Source organism: Trichomycterus rosablanca, chromosome 3, assembly GCF_030014385.1.
Source record: "Trichomycterus rosablanca isolate fTriRos1 chromosome 3, fTriRos1.hap1, whole genome shotgun sequence".
In the NCBI taxonomy this organism is placed as follows: domain Eukaryota; kingdom Metazoa; phylum Chordata; class Actinopteri; order Siluriformes; family Trichomycteridae; genus Trichomycterus; species Trichomycterus rosablanca.
Genome location: NC_085990.1, coordinates 551,181 through 572,851, shown reverse-complemented (window position 1 = coordinate 572,851; position 21,671 = coordinate 551,181). Strand labels below are relative to the sequence as shown.

At 42.5% G+C, this 21,671-nt stretch overlaps 1 protein-coding gene across 1 annotated transcript in view; it reads left to right on the top strand.

The window, feature by feature from the left end:
* The first annotated feature begins 695 nt into the window (after positions 1 to 695).
* Positions 696 to 21,671, top strand: part of si:dkey-233k19.3 (dynein axonemal heavy chain 11) — a 120,140-nt gene continuing 99,164 nt past the window's right edge. The window contains exons 1-26 of the mRNA XM_062992363.1: positions 696 to 731; positions 885 to 1,126; positions 3,165 to 3,308; positions 4,293 to 4,492; positions 5,724 to 5,916; positions 6,004 to 6,103; positions 6,249 to 6,460; positions 7,180 to 7,413; positions 7,494 to 7,661; positions 8,325 to 8,441; positions 8,518 to 8,655; positions 8,780 to 8,904; positions 8,994 to 9,189; positions 10,339 to 10,443; positions 11,093 to 11,488; positions 12,534 to 12,866; positions 13,622 to 13,879; positions 13,978 to 14,147; positions 15,375 to 15,597; positions 16,136 to 16,252; positions 17,898 to 17,984; positions 18,070 to 18,228; positions 18,883 to 18,966; positions 19,813 to 19,971; positions 21,011 to 21,133; positions 21,222 to 21,344. Coding sequence (XP_062848433.1) covers positions 902 to 1,126; positions 3,165 to 3,308; positions 4,293 to 4,492; positions 5,724 to 5,916; positions 6,004 to 6,103; positions 6,249 to 6,460; positions 7,180 to 7,413; positions 7,494 to 7,661; positions 8,325 to 8,441; positions 8,518 to 8,655; positions 8,780 to 8,904; positions 8,994 to 9,189; positions 10,339 to 10,443; positions 11,093 to 11,488; positions 12,534 to 12,866; positions 13,622 to 13,879; positions 13,978 to 14,147; positions 15,375 to 15,597; positions 16,136 to 16,252; positions 17,898 to 17,984; positions 18,070 to 18,228; positions 18,883 to 18,966; positions 19,813 to 19,971; positions 21,011 to 21,133; positions 21,222 to 21,344 — 4,389 coding nt within the window. The 5' untranslated portion in view covers positions 696 to 731; positions 885 to 901. The remainder of the gene's footprint in view (positions 732 to 884; positions 1,127 to 3,164; positions 3,309 to 4,292; positions 4,493 to 5,723; positions 5,917 to 6,003; positions 6,104 to 6,248; positions 6,461 to 7,179; positions 7,414 to 7,493; positions 7,662 to 8,324; positions 8,442 to 8,517; positions 8,656 to 8,779; positions 8,905 to 8,993; positions 9,190 to 10,338; positions 10,444 to 11,092; positions 11,489 to 12,533; positions 12,867 to 13,621; positions 13,880 to 13,977; positions 14,148 to 15,374; positions 15,598 to 16,135; positions 16,253 to 17,897; positions 17,985 to 18,069; positions 18,229 to 18,882; positions 18,967 to 19,812; positions 19,972 to 21,010; positions 21,134 to 21,221; positions 21,345 to 21,671) is intronic.

Genomic DNA, 21,671 nt, shown 5'->3' with positions numbered 1-21,671 from the left:
CAGTGTCGGCTGCCAAGGCAACGGAATGCTTTCCCGCCCACCGCGGCGCGCGCGTTAACCCAGTCGCGCGAGGATTGTGGTGTTCCGTTATCCTGAGGTAAATAGTTTATAAACTTGTGTAAAATCGAACGCTCTTAATTTGTGTGTTTTTAAAGTATTATGTACTAAGTGAATCCAGTATTTCCTGAGGTAAATTAGTTTATAAATTTGTGTAAAGTGAATTTCCGTAGTTCGTGTGTTTTGTACTAAGTGAATCCAGTATTTCCTGAGGTAAATTAATATATGCACTTAAGTAAAAGTGAATGTTTGTCATTTATGTGTTTCTAGTGTTTTGTACCAAGTGAATCCAGTATTTCCTGAGGTAAATTAGTTTATAAACTTGTGTAAAAGTGAATGTTTGTCATTTATGTGTTTCTAGTGTTTTGTACCAAGTGAATCCAGTATTTCCTGAGGTAAATTAGTTTATAAACTTGTGTAAAAGTGAATGTTCGTAATTTGTGTTTTTAAAGTGTTTTTTTGTACCAAGTGAATCCAGTATTTCCTGAGGTAAATAGTTTATAAACTTGTGTAAAAGTGAATATTTGTCATTTGTGTGTTTTTAAAGTGTTTTTTTTACTAAGTGTATCCAGTATTTCCTCAGGTAAATTAATATATGCACTTAAGTAAAAGTGAATGTTTGTCATTTATGTGTTTCTAGTGTTTTGTACCAAGTGAATCCAGTATTTCCTGAGGTAAATTAGTTTATAAACTTGTGTAAAGTGAATGTTCGTAATTTGTGTGTTTTTAAAGTGTTTTTTTTACTAAGTGAATCCAGTATTTCCTCAGGTAATTAGTTTATAAACTTAAGTACAACAGAATGTTCGTAATTTGTGTGTTTTATCCAGTATTTCCTCAGAGCAACATGTTTGAGGAGCAGGAAGAAGTTGCCCCCTTGTTTTCTGAGGACCTAAGAGTGCGCTTCATCGGGGAGAAGGTTTGTCAAATGTTGAAAATCAAACCCGAATGTTGGAACAAGTTCGTTACAGCTGAGGAGAACCAGCGGCTCCTTTCTGACTACTTTGAAACGCGGGTTAATCCGCTGTTCTTCACTTCAGCCTCGTCCACGGTCCTCGGTGCTTCGTGGGAGGTGAGTTCGGCCTGTGGTGATAGAATCGGTTCCCATAGGGCTGGGCGGTATGACCAAATATTTGTATCACGGTATTTTTTAAGATTCTGATGGTTTACCGTCATAAGTACATATGACACAATATGTGATGGAATCAGGACTCGAGAAACAGGTGAAATAAATACAATTGTTATTGTTTATTTAATATTTAAGTATTATACAATTACTCTTAGCTCTCCCTTTAACTAATAAAACCACGTTTGCAAACTCCACTGTACGACTTGACCACAGGTCTGTTGAAGAAAAGTGGACGACTTTAAATATCTTTGATTCCAGTTCACTTATAATGTTGGTAAGACAAACCTGGAATCCAGAGTTTTAATTATCGCTCTGAAAGCTTCTTTCTGGACTGTCTATAGAGGAATCGTGTCCTCAGATATGTGGATCGTTACTGCGTTCGTAATGTCGTTGTTTGTAAAAGCCGTGGCTCGACAGACCGTGCAGTATATCGTGTTTATAGAGACTATAAACCGTGCAGTATATAGTGTTTGTCTCATTTCTTTGGCAGGTTCTTCCGGTGCGTATTTGGTCTTCCTCTCTTCATCCTCCATCTGTTTTTGTTTATTTTTTTCACCATATTGAGGAAACCTCTCTCATCTGTTAACACTGTCATGCTTACGCTACCTGGCTAGCTCGTGAGCTGTATCGAATCTGCACGGCGCTCGATATTGCTTTTAGCGGCGAACAGTATGAAGCTACAGCTGTTGTATTAACTCTGTTACAATATGGCGGTATATGAAAAATCCATTCAGTATGAGGAACCAAAGATGTACCGTCATACCACCCAGCACTAGTTCCCACTGTACAGTATATATAAGAAATATAGGAAGCTTTTTTATATCCTAAAGCCGAGACAGTTGGTGGGATTAAATCTCACCCTGGTTTGTTTGATCCTGAACTGAGAGTAAAAGTTCATACAGACCTTCAGTGTGTAAAACCCTGGTAGTTACTTTCATTTTTACTATTGGATTAATCTTGGTCAGGGTTGCAGTGGGTACAAGGACAGCATTCCAGCACTCACTCACTCACTCCTAGGTTTGATTTAGAGCAGCTATTCGTCCCCTAGGACGGTTGTAGCCTAGTGGTTAAAGTACTGGTCTAGTAATAATAATAATAATACATTTTATTTATATAGCGCTTTTCAAGATACTCAAAGACGCTTTACATAAGACAAATAATCAAAACAAATACGTACATACACCATACAAAGCAGAAGGTTGCTGGTTCAAACCCCACCACTTCCAGGTTGCCACTGTTGGGCCCTTGAGCAAGGCCCTTTAACCCTCAGTTGCTTAGAGTGCATACTGTAAGTCACTTTGGATAAAAGTATCTGCTAAATGCCGAAAACGTGAATGTAAATTGAACCTGAGTAAACACAAAAGTCAGCTTTTAATGGGTAGAGCTTTATTGTTGGTTCAAATCCAGCCTTTGCTATTTTAAACAAGGCCCTTAACCCCGTCTGCTCCAGGGGCGCCGTACAATAGCTGACCCTGCGTTCTGACCCCGGCTTCCAAACAAGCTGGGATATTACATTCATTAAAGAAATAGATGTATTCAAAACCTATATTACCCCCGTGAAAAAAGCCTATCTTTTTTCGGCTACGTCGGAGGTCTTTTGGGACTAAACTGCCGGTTTACGGTCTTGCGTCTGCATCTTAATGGGAGTCAAGTCAGCACTTTGACTCGGATGCTGTAAAACCTTTGTTTTGTTTTGTTTATTTTGAGCCATTCAGTGGTGGACTTGCTCGTGTGCACTGGATCAACCTAACTGCGCTTGAGCTTTGGGTCACAAACTGATAGCGTACAGAATCCTTTAGGATGTTTTGATAGAGAGCAGAATCTATTAGTTATGAGTATGAGCTGTCCAGGTCATGTGAAAGCAAAGCAGCACCGGCTTAACATCAGCTTAACGCCAGAGGTAACAGGACCCAGCCCAAAGAAAAATATGAACAGGGATATGTTTCATATAGCTTTTTGGTTTATTTTGTGTGTGCACCAGGTCTCTTCTCTATCTAGCTGCAAGAGGTTATACGTTCTTAAGAATTCAAATGTTCCAATCCTTGATGAGAACTGCCATCACGTTCTGCTTTTTGGGGTGCTGTCACCATCCCTACTTCATCAGCTGTCAAACAGTGTGGACAAGGTAACTTACTTCTAATGCACAATTCTAGCTGTGAAATATAACTGATGTTGGTTACTGCAGCTTTAGTCTATAAAAGAAAGATTTTGCACGCATTTCCCTGTACTGAGAACAAACGAACCCCATTTCAAGAAGAGTTGGGATGTTTAGTAAAAGATGTGATCATTCTATTGAATATTTATTTAACTGATAAACATTTCTAACGTTTCACTGATCAACTTTATTTGTAATTTGTAAATACTATATGAGCCAATTTAAAATTTGATGCATGCAACACACTTCAAAAAAAGTTGGGACAGAGGCGTGTTTACCCATGTGTTCCATCAGCTTTCCTTGTACTTGTAGCAGTTAAATAAATGTTCAAGGAAATTAAGAAATCTTAGACTTGTTTTTATTTTCTTACACAAGATTAGTTCATTCATTCATTCATTCATTTATTTATTCTCTATTTTACCACTGCTTCATTCTGGTCAGGGACATGATGGGTCTGATTCATTGGGCAAGAGGCAGAAAAACCCCCAAACTGGTCGCCAGTTTAGGGCAAACACACACACACACACTCACAGGGTATTTTCTAGTATATCCAATTACCCTGACTGCACATCTTTGTGCTTGTGGGAGGAAACCCATACAAACACAGGGAGAACATGCAAACTCCACACAGAAAGGACCTTGGCTGCCTGGCAATCAGGGAATCGACGATTCTACACACTATGCTATTGTGTTGCCATGACTACCTATAAACCTGGATTGACGGGTTGCCATTGAGAACACAACATATGAAGGGGTGTGAAGGGAGCAGAAAACCAAGGACCCCTGAGCAGTGTAAGAAATAATAGATGTGAAGGAGTTTACTTTCTTTTGTTTAACCCTGTACATTTCTAATGACAAAAGGGAAGCAAACTTCTGCGCTTAGCAATTATTGTCATATTTATCTTCGTGGTATCACACAGGACGATCTATAGCTCATGCATCAATGTTTTTAAGGTCTGCCTGCCACTGCTGTCAAACAAGAAGAATCATCATATGTGGCCGAGCGTCATATCCCAGGACGTAACGCAACATGTTGAGAATTTATCAACCAAGGTCTCTGTGGTGAAAGGACAAGTCTGTGGAAAGACTGTTCTTCCTGTTCCAGCTTTGACTGAGAGAACCGCCGTCTGTCCAGAAACGTCCGTACAGAGGCTGTAAGATTTTATTTACATAAATATAAACTATATGGCCAAAAGTATGTGGTCACCTGACCATGAGCTTATCTGAAATGCCTTTTCAAAACAATTAATATGCAGCATTATTATAGAGTCAGTGGGGTAACTTCCTTCAGTCTTTTTAGGAAGTGTTTTTCCGCAATATTTTAATGTGTGTCTGTGGGAATTTGTGCCTGCTGATGCAGCTGCATTGGTGTAGCTTGCATTTTCTTCTTTGATTTATTATAGTGGTGTTTCACAGGGCCTGTAACGCTCAATCGCTCTGTGTTAAAGCGTCTTCTAAACACTCTAAATATAAGAACAACTGTCCAATAGAGGTCCAACTATCACCAAAAATACTTGCTAACTTCTGTCACTGTACCACTGAAAGCATCCTGACTGGCTGCATCTCAGTATGGCACAGTAATTGCACATCGGCGGACCAGAATGCCTTACAGAGAATTGTCAAGGCAGTCCAACATATTATCGGTACACTGCTTCCTGCCATAAATGACATTTATAATAAACAGTGCCTGCCACACATCCCAACTACGGACTGTTTTCCCTTTTGCCCTCTGGGAGACGCTATAGGAGACAACCAGGCTTAGGAACAGCTTCTTTCACCAAGCTGTTATACACCTAAACCGTGCTACTCACCACTGGTTACCCTGAACACTCAACACATTCCAAAGACTCCACTGGGATTACCCCACTCTCTCCCCATGATCCTCACATTAATACGTCTTGCACTATTATAGACTACGTTCTGTTTATTATTTATCTGTATCTAATTCCATTTATTATTTGCTATTTGCACATCACATTGCATATTAGAATAGAATAGAATCTTTATTGTCACTATACTCAGGTACAATGAAATTTCGAATGGCATCTCTCCAATAGAGTTGCAGCAGTAGAGAAAAGACAGTAGTAGTAATCACAAAAAATTATTTACACTCTAAAAAATAAAAATCTTTGCACTCTTAAGTAAATTTACATTGTAGCTTTAAATATTAAATATTAACTGTGTGTGCAAACGCTGCATTATTATCTTATATTATTTTATGATATTTGTATCTGTGTTGAGGTGAAACCACACGCTCTTTTTCATTTACATTGTGCGTTCACACTGTGAATGACAATAAATTGAATTGAATACACTATGTTCTGTATGTTTTTTTTTTCTAAATAAAGGCAAGTATTAACGTCTCACTTTCATTTCACAACTCAGTCAGGGCTGCCATGACTGGAGGACAGTGATGCACGTTGTAGAATCCATGGTCATTAACTGGGCCCATCTGATACAAAAAGTCCTAAAAGAAGATTCTGCCGAGCTCATCTTGAAGGGGCTGAACCCGGGACCGAACGCTGAACTGGACTTCTGGAGGTCACGAAGAAATAACATCCAGTTCATTAATGAGCAGGTTTGTCTAGTTATGAGTATTCTAAGATCGTTACTCATGTTCAGCATTAACGGGCGTATTTATGTAACTGTACGTGTTTTGTTTTAGCTGCACAGTCCCTCTGTTGAGAAACTGGTAAGAATCCTGGAGGTGGCAGATAGCAGCTATTATCCATCTTTCAAAGCTCTGACAGAGAATGTCCATTATGGTAACTAATTTTTTCACCTATTTGTATATGCGTAGAATCATTTTCTTTTATAAAAGCCTCACTGAGCATAATTACAATGTTTTACACCTAAAGGACATTCTGCATTACTGACAAAGTTTTTTTTTTTGTCGTTTTGGATCCGAAGCCCTACAGGAAGCGAGGGACGTGGATCTTCACCTGCAGCAGCTTCAGCCTCTCCTGTGTCATTTAGAGAAGGGGGCGTTCTCCACCCACTCTGCATCAATCCCACCGCTCTTTCATCTCGTCTTCTTGGTTTGGACCCACTGCGCGTCCTACCGCACGCCTGCTCGCATCGTAGTGCTGCTACAGGCGCTGTGCAACCTTCTCATTCAGCAGGTATTGATGATGATGGTTTAGCTTTAAGTGCGTGTGGCATGTAGTGGTGTTGCTGCTTATTATTACCTAGTAAGACTTCATATACGGTACACAGAGTAACGGGAAACAAGTATTCAATTACTTCTCTTTTATTGTAATTCAGTATACACTTACCAGGCTTTTTATTAGGAACACATATACACTGGTGCCAGACGGGCAATTTTCACAACCAACAGTATCTAGAATTTACTCAGAATGGTGCAGTAAACAAAAAAACATCCTGTATGCCTGTCACCAGAAAGGTCAGTGTAGACCAGCCAGACTGATTTGAGCTGACAGAGAGTCTATAGTAAATCAGATTATCAGTTATGATAAGCAGAAAATTTATATATCAGTGAATAATTCACTATGTCCCAAAGCAAAAATGGTCTCAAACTGGTTTTATGAACATGACAATGAGCTGAATGTTCCTCACTGGCCTTTCCAGTCATCAAATCTGAATCTAGAACACCTATAAGACATGGCAGACGTACCCAGTATTACTAAAGTGTTCCTAATAAACTGCTTGGTGAGTGCACCTCCATTGCAAATTCATTCAGGCTCGTTGTGGGTCTGTGATAGGGAGACTCTTCCTTGTCTGAGTATTACCTGACAGTTTGTGATCTGTTCTTTGCATTATCATGTCTCAATCTGACATGGATGAAGCGGATGATACTATAAAGGTTTCTTGTTCTAACCAGGCCACCTCATACCTGTGTGGAAAAGAGCTGATGAAAGGAGACACGGATGAAACTCTGGATAAGCTTCAGACTGTCGTGAGGCTCCTCGGGTGTTTTAAAGAGACGTTCCGCACCTACAGAGAGAAGGTAGCTGCTTGGGCTCGCTCCAGAGGCGCACGCAAATGCTGGGACTTCCCTAATGCCCTGGTCTTTACTCGATACGACCGCTTCTTCGATCGAGTGCTGCTGTTAGAGGTAAAAGTCGCTGCTTTACTGGGTTAAATATATTTATATGAGGTTTAAAGTGTTAAACTTATACATTGTGTGCATTTCAGGACATTTTCCTCACCATGAACGAGTTCCAAAAGCTAGAGAAGGTCATCTTTGGAGGAATCAAGGGAAGAATGCACACTGAGCAGGTCTATCTGCTGTACGCGGAGTTTCAGCACCTCTGCCAAGAGATCCTGGGCAGTGATTGTGATCCTTTAGATCTGTCCTCTAAGGTATTCTTTTTAAAAAATAAATAGAAATAGAAAGAAATAGAAATACTTTATTTGTCATATATACATATACAGTACAATGAAATTCTTTCTTCGCATATCCCGGCTTGTTTGGAAGCTGGGGTCAGAGCGCAGGGTCAGCCATCGTACGGCGCCCCTGGAGCAGACAGGGTTAAGGGCCTCGCTCAAGGACCCAACAGTGGCTGCATAGCAGAGCCTGGATCTGACCCGCCAATCTTCCGGTTGATAGCCCAAAGCTCTACCCACTTGGCTCCCACTGTCCCAATGAACCAATGAACACTGTGTTAAAAGCTGTAGTTTTAATTTAGCAAATATGAGCCAAAACATTAGGACCACCTACCTCATTTGCTGTCAGAACAGGTCTCACCTGCCCAGACATGGACTCCACTAGACATCAGAAGGAGTCCTATGGTATCACTAGGATTAAAATGATCTGGTCCATATGTGCTCTGGTATCAATGAGTCTTGGCTGCCAAACAAGCTGTCTGCAATTCATGGTTTAACCCAGCTGTTCGACCAATCAGAATTGACCCATATCAAGGTCACTCAGGTCTTTATGCATGATCATATCTGCTGCATTTAGCATGTGGACTTGAGTAACTACCATCGGCCCAACATTTAATATAGTCCCGATTTTAATTTTAGGAGTTTGAGGAGGACTACTTACATTTCAAAGACAAGGTTGGCGACTATGATCGGCGGCTTGGAAACATCCTGTGCCTGGCGTATAAAGACTGTTCAGGACTGGAATCTATTTGTAAAGTAAGTCAGATCACTGAGAACTACATACATTTTTTTTTTAATTACATATCATGTTTAGTAAATGTTCTGTGTATAGCTCTTAGCTGTGTTCAGATCGTTCCTGGAGAGGGAAATCATCAAGGAAACATTCAGCCCGTACCTCCCGAAGCTCATACAGCTGTTCGGTGCCGAGCTGCAAACATGTAGGACCCTGCTCGAGACTCAACGAGACCAGGTACCCACATCTTCTCAGAAATATCAGCTCGATAGCTCACGTTACATGAAATTTACTCAACAACAGATTCAGATGGGACTGTGTGAAGGTGTAAAGCTGATAAAAGCAGTTTTGTGTTCATCAGAGGAAGAGCGGCAAAGCTGTATCGAGTAAGAACCTGCCTGAAATGTCGGCTGCTCTGAAAGGGATCCGGATGCTTAGGAACAGGGTACAAACACCCTGGCAGGATTTCAGACTGATTCTCGGCGTGTAAGTCTTCCAATCACAAACATTTCTGGTTTTAGAAATGTGTTTATCATAATTACTAATAAACTGCTGTATCATGTTTATCTTATTAGGACTGTGGAAGGAGCGGATATGGACGAGGTGTGTGATAAATACGTGGAGGTGTCCACTGTACTGAACGAGTATGAGATGGAGGTGTATTCACATTGGTGCTGTAACGTTAAGCAGGTCTGTCAGACCAACCTTGACCAGCCTCTCATTAGAAGGGATTTAAGTTCTGGTTTTCTGTCAGTCAACTTCAATCAAGAGGTAATAAATAGTAATACGGTGTTTATATCGTACATAATACATTGTCGAGTCCCATTATTCTGAGCACCAGTTAATATCCACAGTAAGTGGCGTGGGAGTGAATCAATAAGGTCCTGGTAGGTCGTCACAGGTATCTGGAGCCATGCGGACTGCCGTGCATCCCACAGCTGCTGGAGGATCCATAGAGCCAACATCACCATCCAGGTCCCCCCACAGATGCTCAACTGGGTTCAAGTCTGGGGAATTAAGGGGGCAGGGTAGTACTTGGAAGTCTCGCTCATGCTCTTCCAACCAACGTGGGACAGTCTAGCCGTGTGACGTGTCGCATCGTCTCGCTGGAGGATCCCGTCCGCCCCAGAGAAGATAATCAGCATGTATGGGTGTGCTCATTTGCAAGGATGGATTCATAACCAAATCGGTTAAGAGTGTCTATAACACCTTATATACCCACCAGACCAGCTCGGTAGTGGTCATAATAATGTGACTCGACAGTGTAATACAGTGGTACCTCTAGGTACGAGTTTAATTCGTTCCAGAGCCGAGCTCGTAAGTAGAGCAGCTCGTATCTCGAACTAATTTTCCCCATTTAAAATAAAGGAAATAGAATTAATCCGTTCCAGCCCTCTGACAAGTCCCCAAAATATCGTAAATTATGAAAAAATACACGTTTTTAATTAAGAAAAACACATGTATAAACATATAAAACATAACAAAATAAATAAATAAAAGAAAAATGTATAAAATACGTAATAATCAGTATTATTATAAGAAGCACGCCTTGCTCATGCTTTTCTATTATCTCTTGCTTTAACTCAATCGACATCATCTTCTTCTTCTTCTCGCCATTGTCACTTGCACTTACTTTCTTGGGACCCATGAGAAGAACGGGATGAGGGGATGCTAGAGGATTGTGGGAGCGAGGATTGTGGGAGCGAGTACTGTACTAGTAGTAGTAGTAGTTGGGAAATTCCTTTGAAACGGCTCCCTTGCGCCGACGCGCAAACTAGCGGTAGCGTCCCCGAAGCTCCAGCCCGGCTCGTATCTTGGATCTGGGCTCGTATCTAGAGGTACCACTGTACAGTCGTTAACACGGAAATTCTTTATTAATGTTAATTTAATCAATATTTCTCTCAAAAACGATGATTTTAGCTGTTAGCTGTGCTGAGGGACGTCAAACACGTTCAGATGTTGGAGCAGACCGACATCCCTTGTGCTGCTATGGAAGTGTACGACCGGAAGGACGAGTTCCTCATGGTTTGTATGATCCTCATGATTCCTTTGACCGTATTCATATATATTTATGGACGTTATTATATAATAAACACATACGTTTTGCACCCCCTTCTCCTCCAATCTAGTTGTAGCCCATTACCTGATTGCATTTTGGCCCAAGTAGAGCAGGCAGTGGCTAGCACACGTCCCCTCCGATAGAGTCACAAACGATCTGCATTCATTAATTAGCCAGCAGGGGTCGTAACTGCAGCAATCTCCCACCCTTAGACAAGCCAATCATTGTCCATATGTGATTAATACCTCCTTCAATGTGATCACTGTACTACACTAATGTGCAATACCTTTTAAAAACAGTCTTTATATTATTTTTTAATATATGTATACACATTTTATATCTCTGTATTCTTAAAAGCTGCTGTAATATTGCAGATTCCTCCCTGTGGGATATTAAAAGGCTGTCGTATCTTATCTTATATATTCAAACTCACGAGCTTGAGATGTTGGCTCTGGTTTGCTAGTGTGCTTGACCGCTGAGACACTTTAATGTTATAAAAGTAAATTTTTCAAAACCCAAGACTAAAGGAAGCCTGTATTATTCTTAACAGCTAAACAAGACACTTGAGTTAGCACTCAGTTTCAGTGAGTTACCTTCTATTTAATGTCCACTCAGGGCGTACGGAGCTTACAGCTGCTGGTTCAGTGGTATAACAAGGTCAGGCAGACGGCGGCGGACGTGGAAGCCCTGCTCATGAAGACGGAGCTGGAGGCCATCGACCTGCAGCTGTACCGGGCGGAGACCGACCTGACGTGGCAGGACAAGAGCTGCTGGGGCTATGTCTGTCACCTGAAGGACACGGTCTTCAAAATGGAGCGCAGGCTTCAAAAATCCAGAGACAACATCGAGACCGTCCAGGAGCTCATGAAGAGCTGGAGCAAGCAACCCGTGTTCTGCAGGAAGGACGGTAAGAAAGAGGCGCTGTTAATGCTGGAGGACAGAGCGGCAAGAGTGGGGAAGAAGTACAGCAGCCTGAGGAACGATGGAGAGACCGTACACAGCCTGTTGCAGGTAGTGTGTGTGTGTGTGTGTGTGTGTGTACACTTTGTGATTTAAGGCTGATGATTTCAGGAATTAAGGACGTTTGAGGAGATGTATGAGCCTCTGAAGATTAGCAAATAAATTAGGGTTCAGCAGCGCCTCTTTCATGCTCCACGTGCAGTGTAATATGATTCAGTGAGACATAAAACACGACAGCCAAGTGCTAACACTCATAAACACTCATTTCTATTTTCATTTTGTTCTGTTTCACTGCCACTTTTTCTGCAATAGACTGGCACCTCGACATGACCTTGCGCCCAATGTTGTACAGTAGAACTGGGACCCTATTTAGGGGTTAAGTGGTTAGTGGGACTGAATTATTGACTATGTTATACACTATATTACCAAAAGTATTCACTCACCCATCCAGATCACTGAATTCAGGTGTTCCAATCACTTCCACGGGGAACGACAGCGACTCAGCCACCAAGTGTTACCACGTAACATGACAGGGCGGGTCAGCGGATGCTGAGGGGCATAGTGCGCAGAGGTCACCAACTTTCTGCAGAGTCGATCACTGCAGGCAAAAATTCCCATAAACACACTCCTAAACCTTGTGGAAAGCCTTCCCAGAAGAGTTGAAGCTGTTGTAGCTGCAAAGGATGGACCGACATCATATTAAACCCTATGGATTAAGAATGGGAGTCACTCAGGTTCATGTGCGTGTGAAGGCGGACGAGCGAATACTTCTGGCAATATAGTGTATATATACTGCGTAGTGGTAAAAGTCTGCTGGAAACGCCAGTGCCTGAGTTCCGGGGGGTTCGAATCCCAGGCTGGGCTAACAAGTGCAAAAGGTGCATGGTGTTATGGGAAACTAGTTATTGGACACACATACCAGTGTGCCCTCGGTGCCAGTCCCAAGCCCGGATGAACAGGAGGGTTGCATCAGGAAGGGTGACCTAAATAGAAACTGCCAAATCAGATTCGCAGACGAATGATCTCCTTTGGTGTCACAGTACACCAGCCTTTATCAGTGCAATGTTTATCATCCTTGTTCGATTACTGTCCACAGGAGAACAAAAACCTCTATCAGGCGAACGCCGATTCACAAGCGTGGAAGAAGTACGTGGAATACGTGGATGAGATGGTAGTGGAGGGCTTATTTAACGCCGTCTCTCGCTCGCTGGAGTTCTTCGTTAACGATACGGACGGGTCACTAAAGCAGGCGCCGCTGTTCGAGGCTCACATGGTGCTCAGCGGCTCTGAGATCATCTTCAGACCCTCTCTGAATATCAGTGCAGGAGACGGTCTGTATGAGCTACTGGAGGGACTAATGAAGGACGTGTTGAAGATGTCTGCTCAGGTTAAAAGGGTGGCGCCTCACCTGGACATGAAGGACTACCAGGTAAAATGAAATGATAAGAATCAGAAGAATGAAACGGTGCCGGATTCAGATCCCTTGACTTATTAAAACCTTGAGTTGTGAATGGATATAATTGTTGTGTTTACTTATAAATCTACATTTTATCACCTGTAATGATGAAGTGAAATCATATTTAGAGCTTTCACAAAATCCTTCAAAAACAACACCCCTATTTCCAAAAGTATTCACACCCTTTATTCAGTACTTAGAGGTAGAAGCTCGTTAAGTCTTCTGATATGCTTCTACAATCTTTGCATACCTGGATTTGAGCAGTTTATCCCGTTCGTCATCATATTGGATGGTGAGAATCTGTGAACTGCCATCTATCTTTAGGTTTCTCCACAGATATTTGATGGGGTTTAAGTGTAGACTTTGGCTGGGCCACTTTAAGGACATTTAAGGGCATTTAGAGACTCACCCCAAGGCCACAACAGTGTTGTTTTGGCTGTATGCTTCGGGTAATCCTCTCATTTGAGTGTGCACGTTCCTGTATTTGGCTACACTTATCCGTCTCCTGATTCTTACCAGTCTCACTGTCCCTACTGCTGAGAAGCACCCCGGTATGGAGTGGTGCAGAGATGGTTGTCTGTCCAGGTTCTCTCATAAACCCAGGCCTTTCTTGCTCGGGGAACCGCAGGAAGGTTCAAGTTTAACAAAGTGGGCAAAACAGTCAAGGGCTCTGAATCCACTTTATATTCATCCTTAAATGAGAGAACGTTTTCAAAACTCTTGGTCAGGTCGACATGGAAGATACGTTAGACCTGTTAGACCTGCAGCAGGAAGTGATGGAGCGAGTGAATGAAGTCATCAAGAAAGCCCGCCAGTATCAGGGCTCGTTCGAGCACTACGCTCATCTCTGGCTGGACGACCGGGCGGAGTACCTCAGGCAGTTTCTCCTGTACGGTCAGCCTCTCACCACCGAGTACGTGGAGTCGTACGGAGACGGTATCGATTTACCCGAGAATCCACCCACCAGTGACAAATTCAAAGAGCAGGTAAAAAACAAACACATGTTCTAAACATGTATATATATATATACGTATATATAACATACATGTTCCACTGCTAATTCCTCTTTCCTTATGTTATCTAGATCGACTATTATGAAGAACTGTACGTACAGGTTAGCAGACTGGAGGATTGGCGAGTGTTGGATGGCTGGTTCAGGGTGGATACGCGTCCATTCAAAACCAAACTTCTGAACACTATTAAAAAATGGAGCTGGATGTTCAAGGAGCACCTGATCTCACATGTGACACAAAAGTAAGATAAACCCACCAGTTTTATTTAATTTTTCATCATCATCATTTTTACTAATCAGTTTCAGAGTTGTGGAGGCATCAGATTCTTGTCCGGTTACTTGTAATCTCTTGGCTGGACTGCTGCAACCCCCTCCTGGCAGGAGCCCCCATAGTGTAGTGATTAGGAGCCATGGTAGTCCTGATAACTGTGCCTGAGTTCAGTCCGACAGCTAGTGGAGAAATCCCTTAGCTGGGTGTCTAATTTATATAATTCTATACTTCTGCGCCCCTCCAACCGATCTATTGTCCAAAAGAGCTCAGTGTCTGCTGATTGAGCTCTATATTTTAGAAATAAAGAGTGCAGCCAGAGCAAGCATCAAGGACTTAAAAAGCAAGGACTTAAACCCCTGCAACTCATTCAACTACCTTTGAGGTCTAATAAACCCGGCTCTGTACCACGCAACCTCTAAGCCACTAGTCTCGCTCGGCTTGATCCTCCACCCAGGACTCAAGGAAGACCAGCATCAAGGATCTTCTCTGTTCCAGCATCCAAGTGGTGGAACAAACTCCCCCTGTGTGATTAAACATCTGAGTCTCTCGCTGTCTTTAAAAGATGATTAAAGATCCTTATCACGTCTTTATTAAGCACTTCAGCTGAGAACTAATCAGCACTTACTAACCTTCTATAGCATCATATTTAAAAAGTTACAGCAGAATTGCATCCTTGGACTCTAGGGTAGGGAAATGTTTACTGATGAAGCTCTTCTGTAAGTCGCTCTGGGTAAGAGCATCTGCTGAATCCTGAAAATGTAAATATAAATGTAAATCAGGGCAAGCAAAGAAACCCAGGCGTCTCTGTCTGTCACAGCTTTCACCAGCTCCTCTGGTGGAAATCCCAGGCCAGCCTGGACACATAATCCCCCCAACGGGTCCTAGGTGTCATGCCTGGTGTCATTATCAGATGCCCAAATCACCTCAACTGTCTCCTTTCTGAGCTTCTCACCTGATCATGGACAGAGTGTCCAGCAATCCATCGAAGAAAACCAGACGTAAGGGTGGGGAGGTAGATTGATTGAGATTTGTTTTATGGCTTCCTCTTGACCATCTAACATACAGATCCGTCTTCCTATCTCTTGTGAACAAGACCCTGACATGTTTACCCCCTACCCAAAAGGAGCATTCGTGAAATAACCATGTTAATATGGTCTAACAACTTCCTCTGACACTTCATTGTGTTCTGATATTCCAGTATCAGGGAGCTTGAGGAGTTTATCCTGAGAGTAGACTCGGGGCTGAGAGAGCCGGTGACGAGCGGAGACTATCAGGCACTGGTGACGGTGATGGGCTGCCTGCTGGCTGTCAGATCCAGGCAACCCAGTACAGACCGGACGTTCGAACCGCTCACGGCCGTGGTCGGCTTGCTCGAGCAGTACGGAGAGACGCTCCCGGGGCACATCTGCACACAGCTGGAGGTAGGAATGAGGAATGATCTTCATAGTCTTTTTTATGCATTTTCCTCCAATTTCCTTTATAAAAATTGGTAAAATATATCACAAATGGGGAAATCCAACCCTTATAATCGAATTTTCTACTGTCGCCACAGTGGATTTGGTCCGCACACAGCGTATGCCCCTCCTATCTTTATCCAGGCTTGGGACTGGTGCTGAGAGGGCACTGGCAAGTACAAAGGCTAGACTGTTTTTGGCCATCGCCCTTCCTCAGACATTTTCCAGTTGTCTGGGTATCCACAGATTGAAACTCTGGATCCTCCAGATGTTAACAGCACTAGTGAGCGTTGCCTTACCATTGCAGTGCCCTTCTTGTGTTTTGGTATACTATATAATAATAACTTTTGAATTGTAATTAAAGTGGGTTTATAACATAAAAAAACCCTAACGTTTACCTTCAGGTGGCCTCCAGACACCCTGGATTGTCTAACAGTACTTGTAAGAGATGTTGCTACTCTTGGGTGTAAATTTTTCATCATGTTTTACATCATGTTGTACTCAGGAGTTGCCCGAAAGATGGAACAGCATTAAGAAGCTGGCCTGGTCTGTGAAACACGAGGTCGCTCCTCTCCAGAATGCAGAGGTGGCAATCATCCGTAAGAAGTATGGGGTCTTTGAGGTTTGTGGTCCTGTTTCTGTCGTAATTTGAGTGCAATTAAAATGATTTTGTGCATGCTCATACATAAGTAAGTTTAAATCTTTCAGGCATGATGACGTGACGACACTTTATGCAGATTCAGATTGCTAATAAACCCACAGAACTGGAAATTTCATGACATGCCGATCCTCTGGCCGCCGTTTCCTTCCCTTGTGAATCATTTACAAAATTCCCAAACCTCTTTCCTGAAAAACAGTTGGACCATTTTATAAAATGCAATAAAGATGACGATCTGTGTTACTTGCTTGTATTTTGCTTAGGTGGTGCAGCGGTAAAAAAACGAACAAACCAGAGCTAACATGTCAGACGAGTCGCTCTGAAACTCGGCTCTGCCATCCAGCAGGCTGGGCGGCTACATGAACAGCGATTGGCTTGTTGTACATTCAGGGCAGGTGGCAATGACGACCTCTGCTGGCTGATTGTTGGGGCCTGCACAGAGATGAGGGATGATGCGTTGATCAGGGTGTGGCTCTCCGTACACAAGGCTGATCTGCATATGAACTCTGCACAGGTGTCTCTTCAATCAGGGCGGGGATCGACATCAGTAGTGAGGAAGCGTAATGCAATTGGGAATTTGTATATATATATATATATATATATAGTCTAGGGCTGTCGTTAATCGATGCGTTAAAATTGTAATCGCGATTAAAAAAATTATTATTAAATAATTATATTAAATTATTATCAAATGATTTTTATTGGGCTATGTTTGTGCCACTTGACATGCCATGTCTCTGTCAGTCGTGCTCAGTTCTGTTCGCCGACACATTACGGTAAAGCTGGATACACTCGTCTCGCACACACGTTAATCCAAACTTTTGGAAATGTAAAGAAATAGCGCTACCGTCAAAATAAAAACAATCCTGTTACATGGCATGTGTGATGTACATTTATTTACGTCTGATTTTTAATTGCCACTGACTTCACGCGGACCGATTGGGGTTGGATCGCGGGCTGGATGTGGCCGTACAATGTCCAGGTCTGAGCTTGAGTAATTTCTAACTCATGAGCGCAAACTGGAAGATGACCCGTGTTATTGCTATACAGTATAAACACAATATTGCTGTGTTAAAGCAGCGCAAATTGCCACGGTGACGCATGTTTAAAGTTAATTAATGCGATGTATATATTCCAAAAATCCTAATGCAAAATTGTGAATCATTGTGATTCTTTTAAACATCACGTTTACATTTTACAGTACTGTAAATCGGAGGGGCTTGAACCGGCAAACTTCTGATTACGGCAATCTTCTGCTACGGCTACCTAGTGGTTAATGATTCTCCATCGGTGTAGGGCAGGCCTCTCTGACAACATTGCATGAGAAATTGTCACGCTGCTGTGATAAATATAATCACATGGACTCAGGAGTACTTTGGATAACCATCAGCACTTCACACAGTCCGCCGTTGCTTCAAGAAATGCAACCTGAAGCTCTAAGTGAAGGGCAGTGGAAATGCCGTGGGGGTGCATTAGTGCCAGCGCTGATTTGCATGTGTATGAAGGTGCTACTGATGTGGACGGTCTTCTAGCCTTAGACTCTAAAGGGGTAATAAAATGATCATGGCTCGTGTGTGTCGCATTGTAATTATTCTTGTTTATTTCGTAGAGAAAACTAAATGAGTTCGAAAAGAAGTTTAAAACCGAAGCTCCTCTCCAGTGCAGTGCAGAAAGCCCTTATTCTCAACTGGATAAGGTACTTTACTTTGTCTTCTTTATTTTATTTAATGTATTTTTTTTGTACTGACCGTAACGAGCGTCCTGTGTGCTGGTTCCTGTAGTGCCACGGTGAGCTGGTGAGACTGGAGCAGGAGCTGGCGGGGCTGCAGGAGTCGTGTAAGCTGTTTGAAGTGAGCAGCCTGGATTTCAGGCAGCTCAGGTCGTGTCGGAGAGAGCTCTGTGTGCTGAAGCAGCTCTGGGACCTGCTGCTGTGTGCCCAGGTTATTTATGAACATTCATTACACTGGTGTTACTGGTGTTACTGGTGCTGAAGAATCTTAATTAGAATCCAGTACGTTGTCTAGTCTCTCAAACTAAAATACAGTAGGAAAATAAAAACATCGTTGTACATAAACATGCGGTAATTAGAATTTATTTAACTGAAATTGTGCTGATATTTGTGTATTTTAGTGTTTTATGTTTGTGCCCTGGTTTTATCCTCCTTGTAGGCCTAGTTACATACTATTTGGATGCCTTTCATTCTACACATTTGTACTCTCATGCTGATCAGTACCAATAGCGGATCGTCCCATTCACTTCCATGTGTAGAAATGTTAAATTTGATGATTTTATATGACTTACGGTTTGCACACAACCGTAAAAATCAAACGGACACTCAGATTCCTTTTCGCAACCCCACTGTTTTCATGCTGTGTTTTGTCTGTCGTGCGGGAGAATGTAACCCGTCCTGCATTTCCCGGAATATATTCTACACATTCTGTGCTTGTAATACAGTTTAGATACACTAAGAAAAAACAACTTGTTGTGTCACATCTTACCTTCCCGCCACCAGAACAGAACCATGACAGAACGGAACTTTAGTTAGTAATCAGATGAAACTTGACGTAAGTATTGTGTGTGTTTTATGTTCACAGAGTAGTATAGCAGACTGGAAAGTAACACAGTGGAGGGAGATTAAAGTGGATCAGATGGATGCCGAACTGAGGAGGTTTGCCAGAGTAAGAGCGTCTGCATGAGTATTATCTGCACAATATTAAAAATTACATCCACTAGCATAATAATTTGTATTAAAGTTTAATAAAGACTTTTTCCAGTCTTGGTTAACAGCTTATTTTAAAAGATTTGAGTGAGATCTGATCTATAGCACCTCGTGAGTGTACCATGTGATCATCTGTACCAAGGCCGTAATCACAGTATATATTGGGGATGGTAAAATCCACTGTATAAAATCCACCTTGGCATATTTGGTACCTCCCAATGTTCAATTCATGATTAGGGTTTACTTCAATTTTATTCATCTAATTATGGAATCATTGACCCCCCCCCCCCCTTCCCCAAAACTCCAAAAGCATACCAGCAGATGGATTGAATATGCTAAATGGGCACTGTATAAATTGAATGCATGAGTGAATGATGGATTGGCACAGTGTCCACAATGTAATCCTGCCTTCTTTGAAGGTGGTAACAGACCACCCGGAACCCTGACCAGGATAAAGCAGTTACAAGTAAATGAATGAACACATGAATGATTTCTAAGGCATCACCACCATCGTTTACCTGCATATTGATGTTATTTTTGTTCCTGACACAACCCTCTTATTTATTCAGGTTTGGGACCTGCATTGAGGGTGCACTGTCGTGTGTCCCCACCATCGTTAGCCTCATGTAACACCATGCATTTTCTGTATTTTTCAGCCTAATACAAGATTAGAACCCTGGTGCTAACAGCAGCGCTACACCAAACAAGCTCACACATACATCAGTAAATAAACGACTGTATTATTCCAGGATCAGGACTGGAACATGCTTTGGGAGACTTTACTAACCGACACAGTTTTGAATAGGAAATGCAGACCCTGGATAAGGAGGCCCGGGGCTGGAACGTGTACGTCGATCTGGAACTTAAGCTGAAAGATCTGCTGGGTGCGTTACGTGCTGTAGCCGAGCTGCAGAACCCTGCCATGCGAGAGCGACACTGGGCCCAACTGGCTAGGGCAATGAGAGTGAGTACGAAGTCTAGTGTGTATATTTAAGGTTGATATAAGTACTGGAAGAAAATCAAATAGCAGAATCTAGATGTTTTTGGCGAATGTGAGACGAGCCTTTGTGTTCATTCTGGTCAGCAGTGGTTTGTGCCTTGCAGCTTTTTGCCCTTAATTGAGGCGAGTGAGACCTGCAGTTCTTTAGATGTTCATCTGGGTTCTTTTGGGACCTCTTGGATGACTTCTTCACTCATCCTTGATGAAATTTTGGTGCGCTGGCCACTCCTGACAAGCTCACCACTGTTCCAGGTTCTCTCTAGTTGTTAATAATGGCTCTTACTGTGGTTCGCTGGAGTCCCAGAGCCTGAGATTGCTGTAACCCTTACAGATTTGTTTCACGTCAGGTCAGCACGTGCTGCTTCACGTTGCCAGACAGGTTCTATGTAAGTGATGTTTAGAATAAGCAGGTCTGGCTGTGTTCATGGCCGGGTGTGGCTGATGAAATTCAACCCAACTCAATTGAATTTTGTTAACCTGTTGAATTAGTAGCTAGATAGATAGATAACTTTATTAATCCCAGAGGGAAAGTCAGTTATTACAGACTAAGGGGCAAAGTAGGGCTGAACACAGGGAATTATTATTAAAGGAGTATTTTAAAAAAGCAGTTTGTGGTTATTTGGGTCTTTATCTGATATTAAAAGTAGTTTTATGATTTGAAACTTAGTAAGTAAGTGTGGCCAGTGTGCAGTAATAAAAGAAATTTGGAAGGGGCGAGTACTCAGAAGACAGTGACCTGTAGCAAGAGACACACATTTTGTTTATGATTTTTACACAAACAATACATCAAAACGAAACACAAAACGAAATATACTTAATTAATAAAAATAGTGACAATCTGGTCCCACTGTGGTTTAGAAGATGTGACGTAAAGCCTCCACAAGGGGGCGCACATGGACAAGTTCATTCCGTGTCATTATGTGCCTGTTAAAATTCATTTATTTCACTATGATAGACGGTTGCACCAGTTGCACATTCCATTTAAAATCCCTTTATTTCTCAGGCGGACTTCAGCCTGACGGAGGACACGGTGCTCGCGGACCTGCTGGCTTTGCAGCTGCACACGTATGAAGAGGAGGTTCACAGCACCGTGGCCAGAGCAGTAAAAGAGATGGCCATTGAAAAGGTTCATTACCTCTTAAATATATAATTCTGCTTTAATACACGTCGTGCAGGGCTGAGAAATCATTTAACTCCTGTTTATCCTTCTGTAGATATTAGGTGAGATCAGCCAGACGTGGTCACGGATGGAGTTCAGTTATGAAGAGCACTTTCGTACTTCTGCTCCGGTGCTGAAGTGTGATGATGAAGTCCTGGAGCTGCTGGAGGACCACCAGGTATAAGCCGCCCTGTTAGGGCCGGTCTCAATCCCAGATAAATAGGAGGGTTGGGTCAGGAAGGGCATCCGGTGTAAAAACTGTACCGAATCAAATGTGTAGATGGATGATCTGCCGTGATTGAGTACAATTCAAGCAATTTAGGGTTAAGGACCTTGCTCAGGGGGCCCAACAGTGGCAAGTTGGCGGTCGCAGGGCTTGAACTGGCCACCTTCTGATTACTAGTCCAATACCTTAGCCACTCAGCTAGCACTACAGTCAGAGTTACACTCACTCACTCACTCACTTAACCGCTTATCCAGTCAGGGTCGCGGGAGGGTGCTGGAG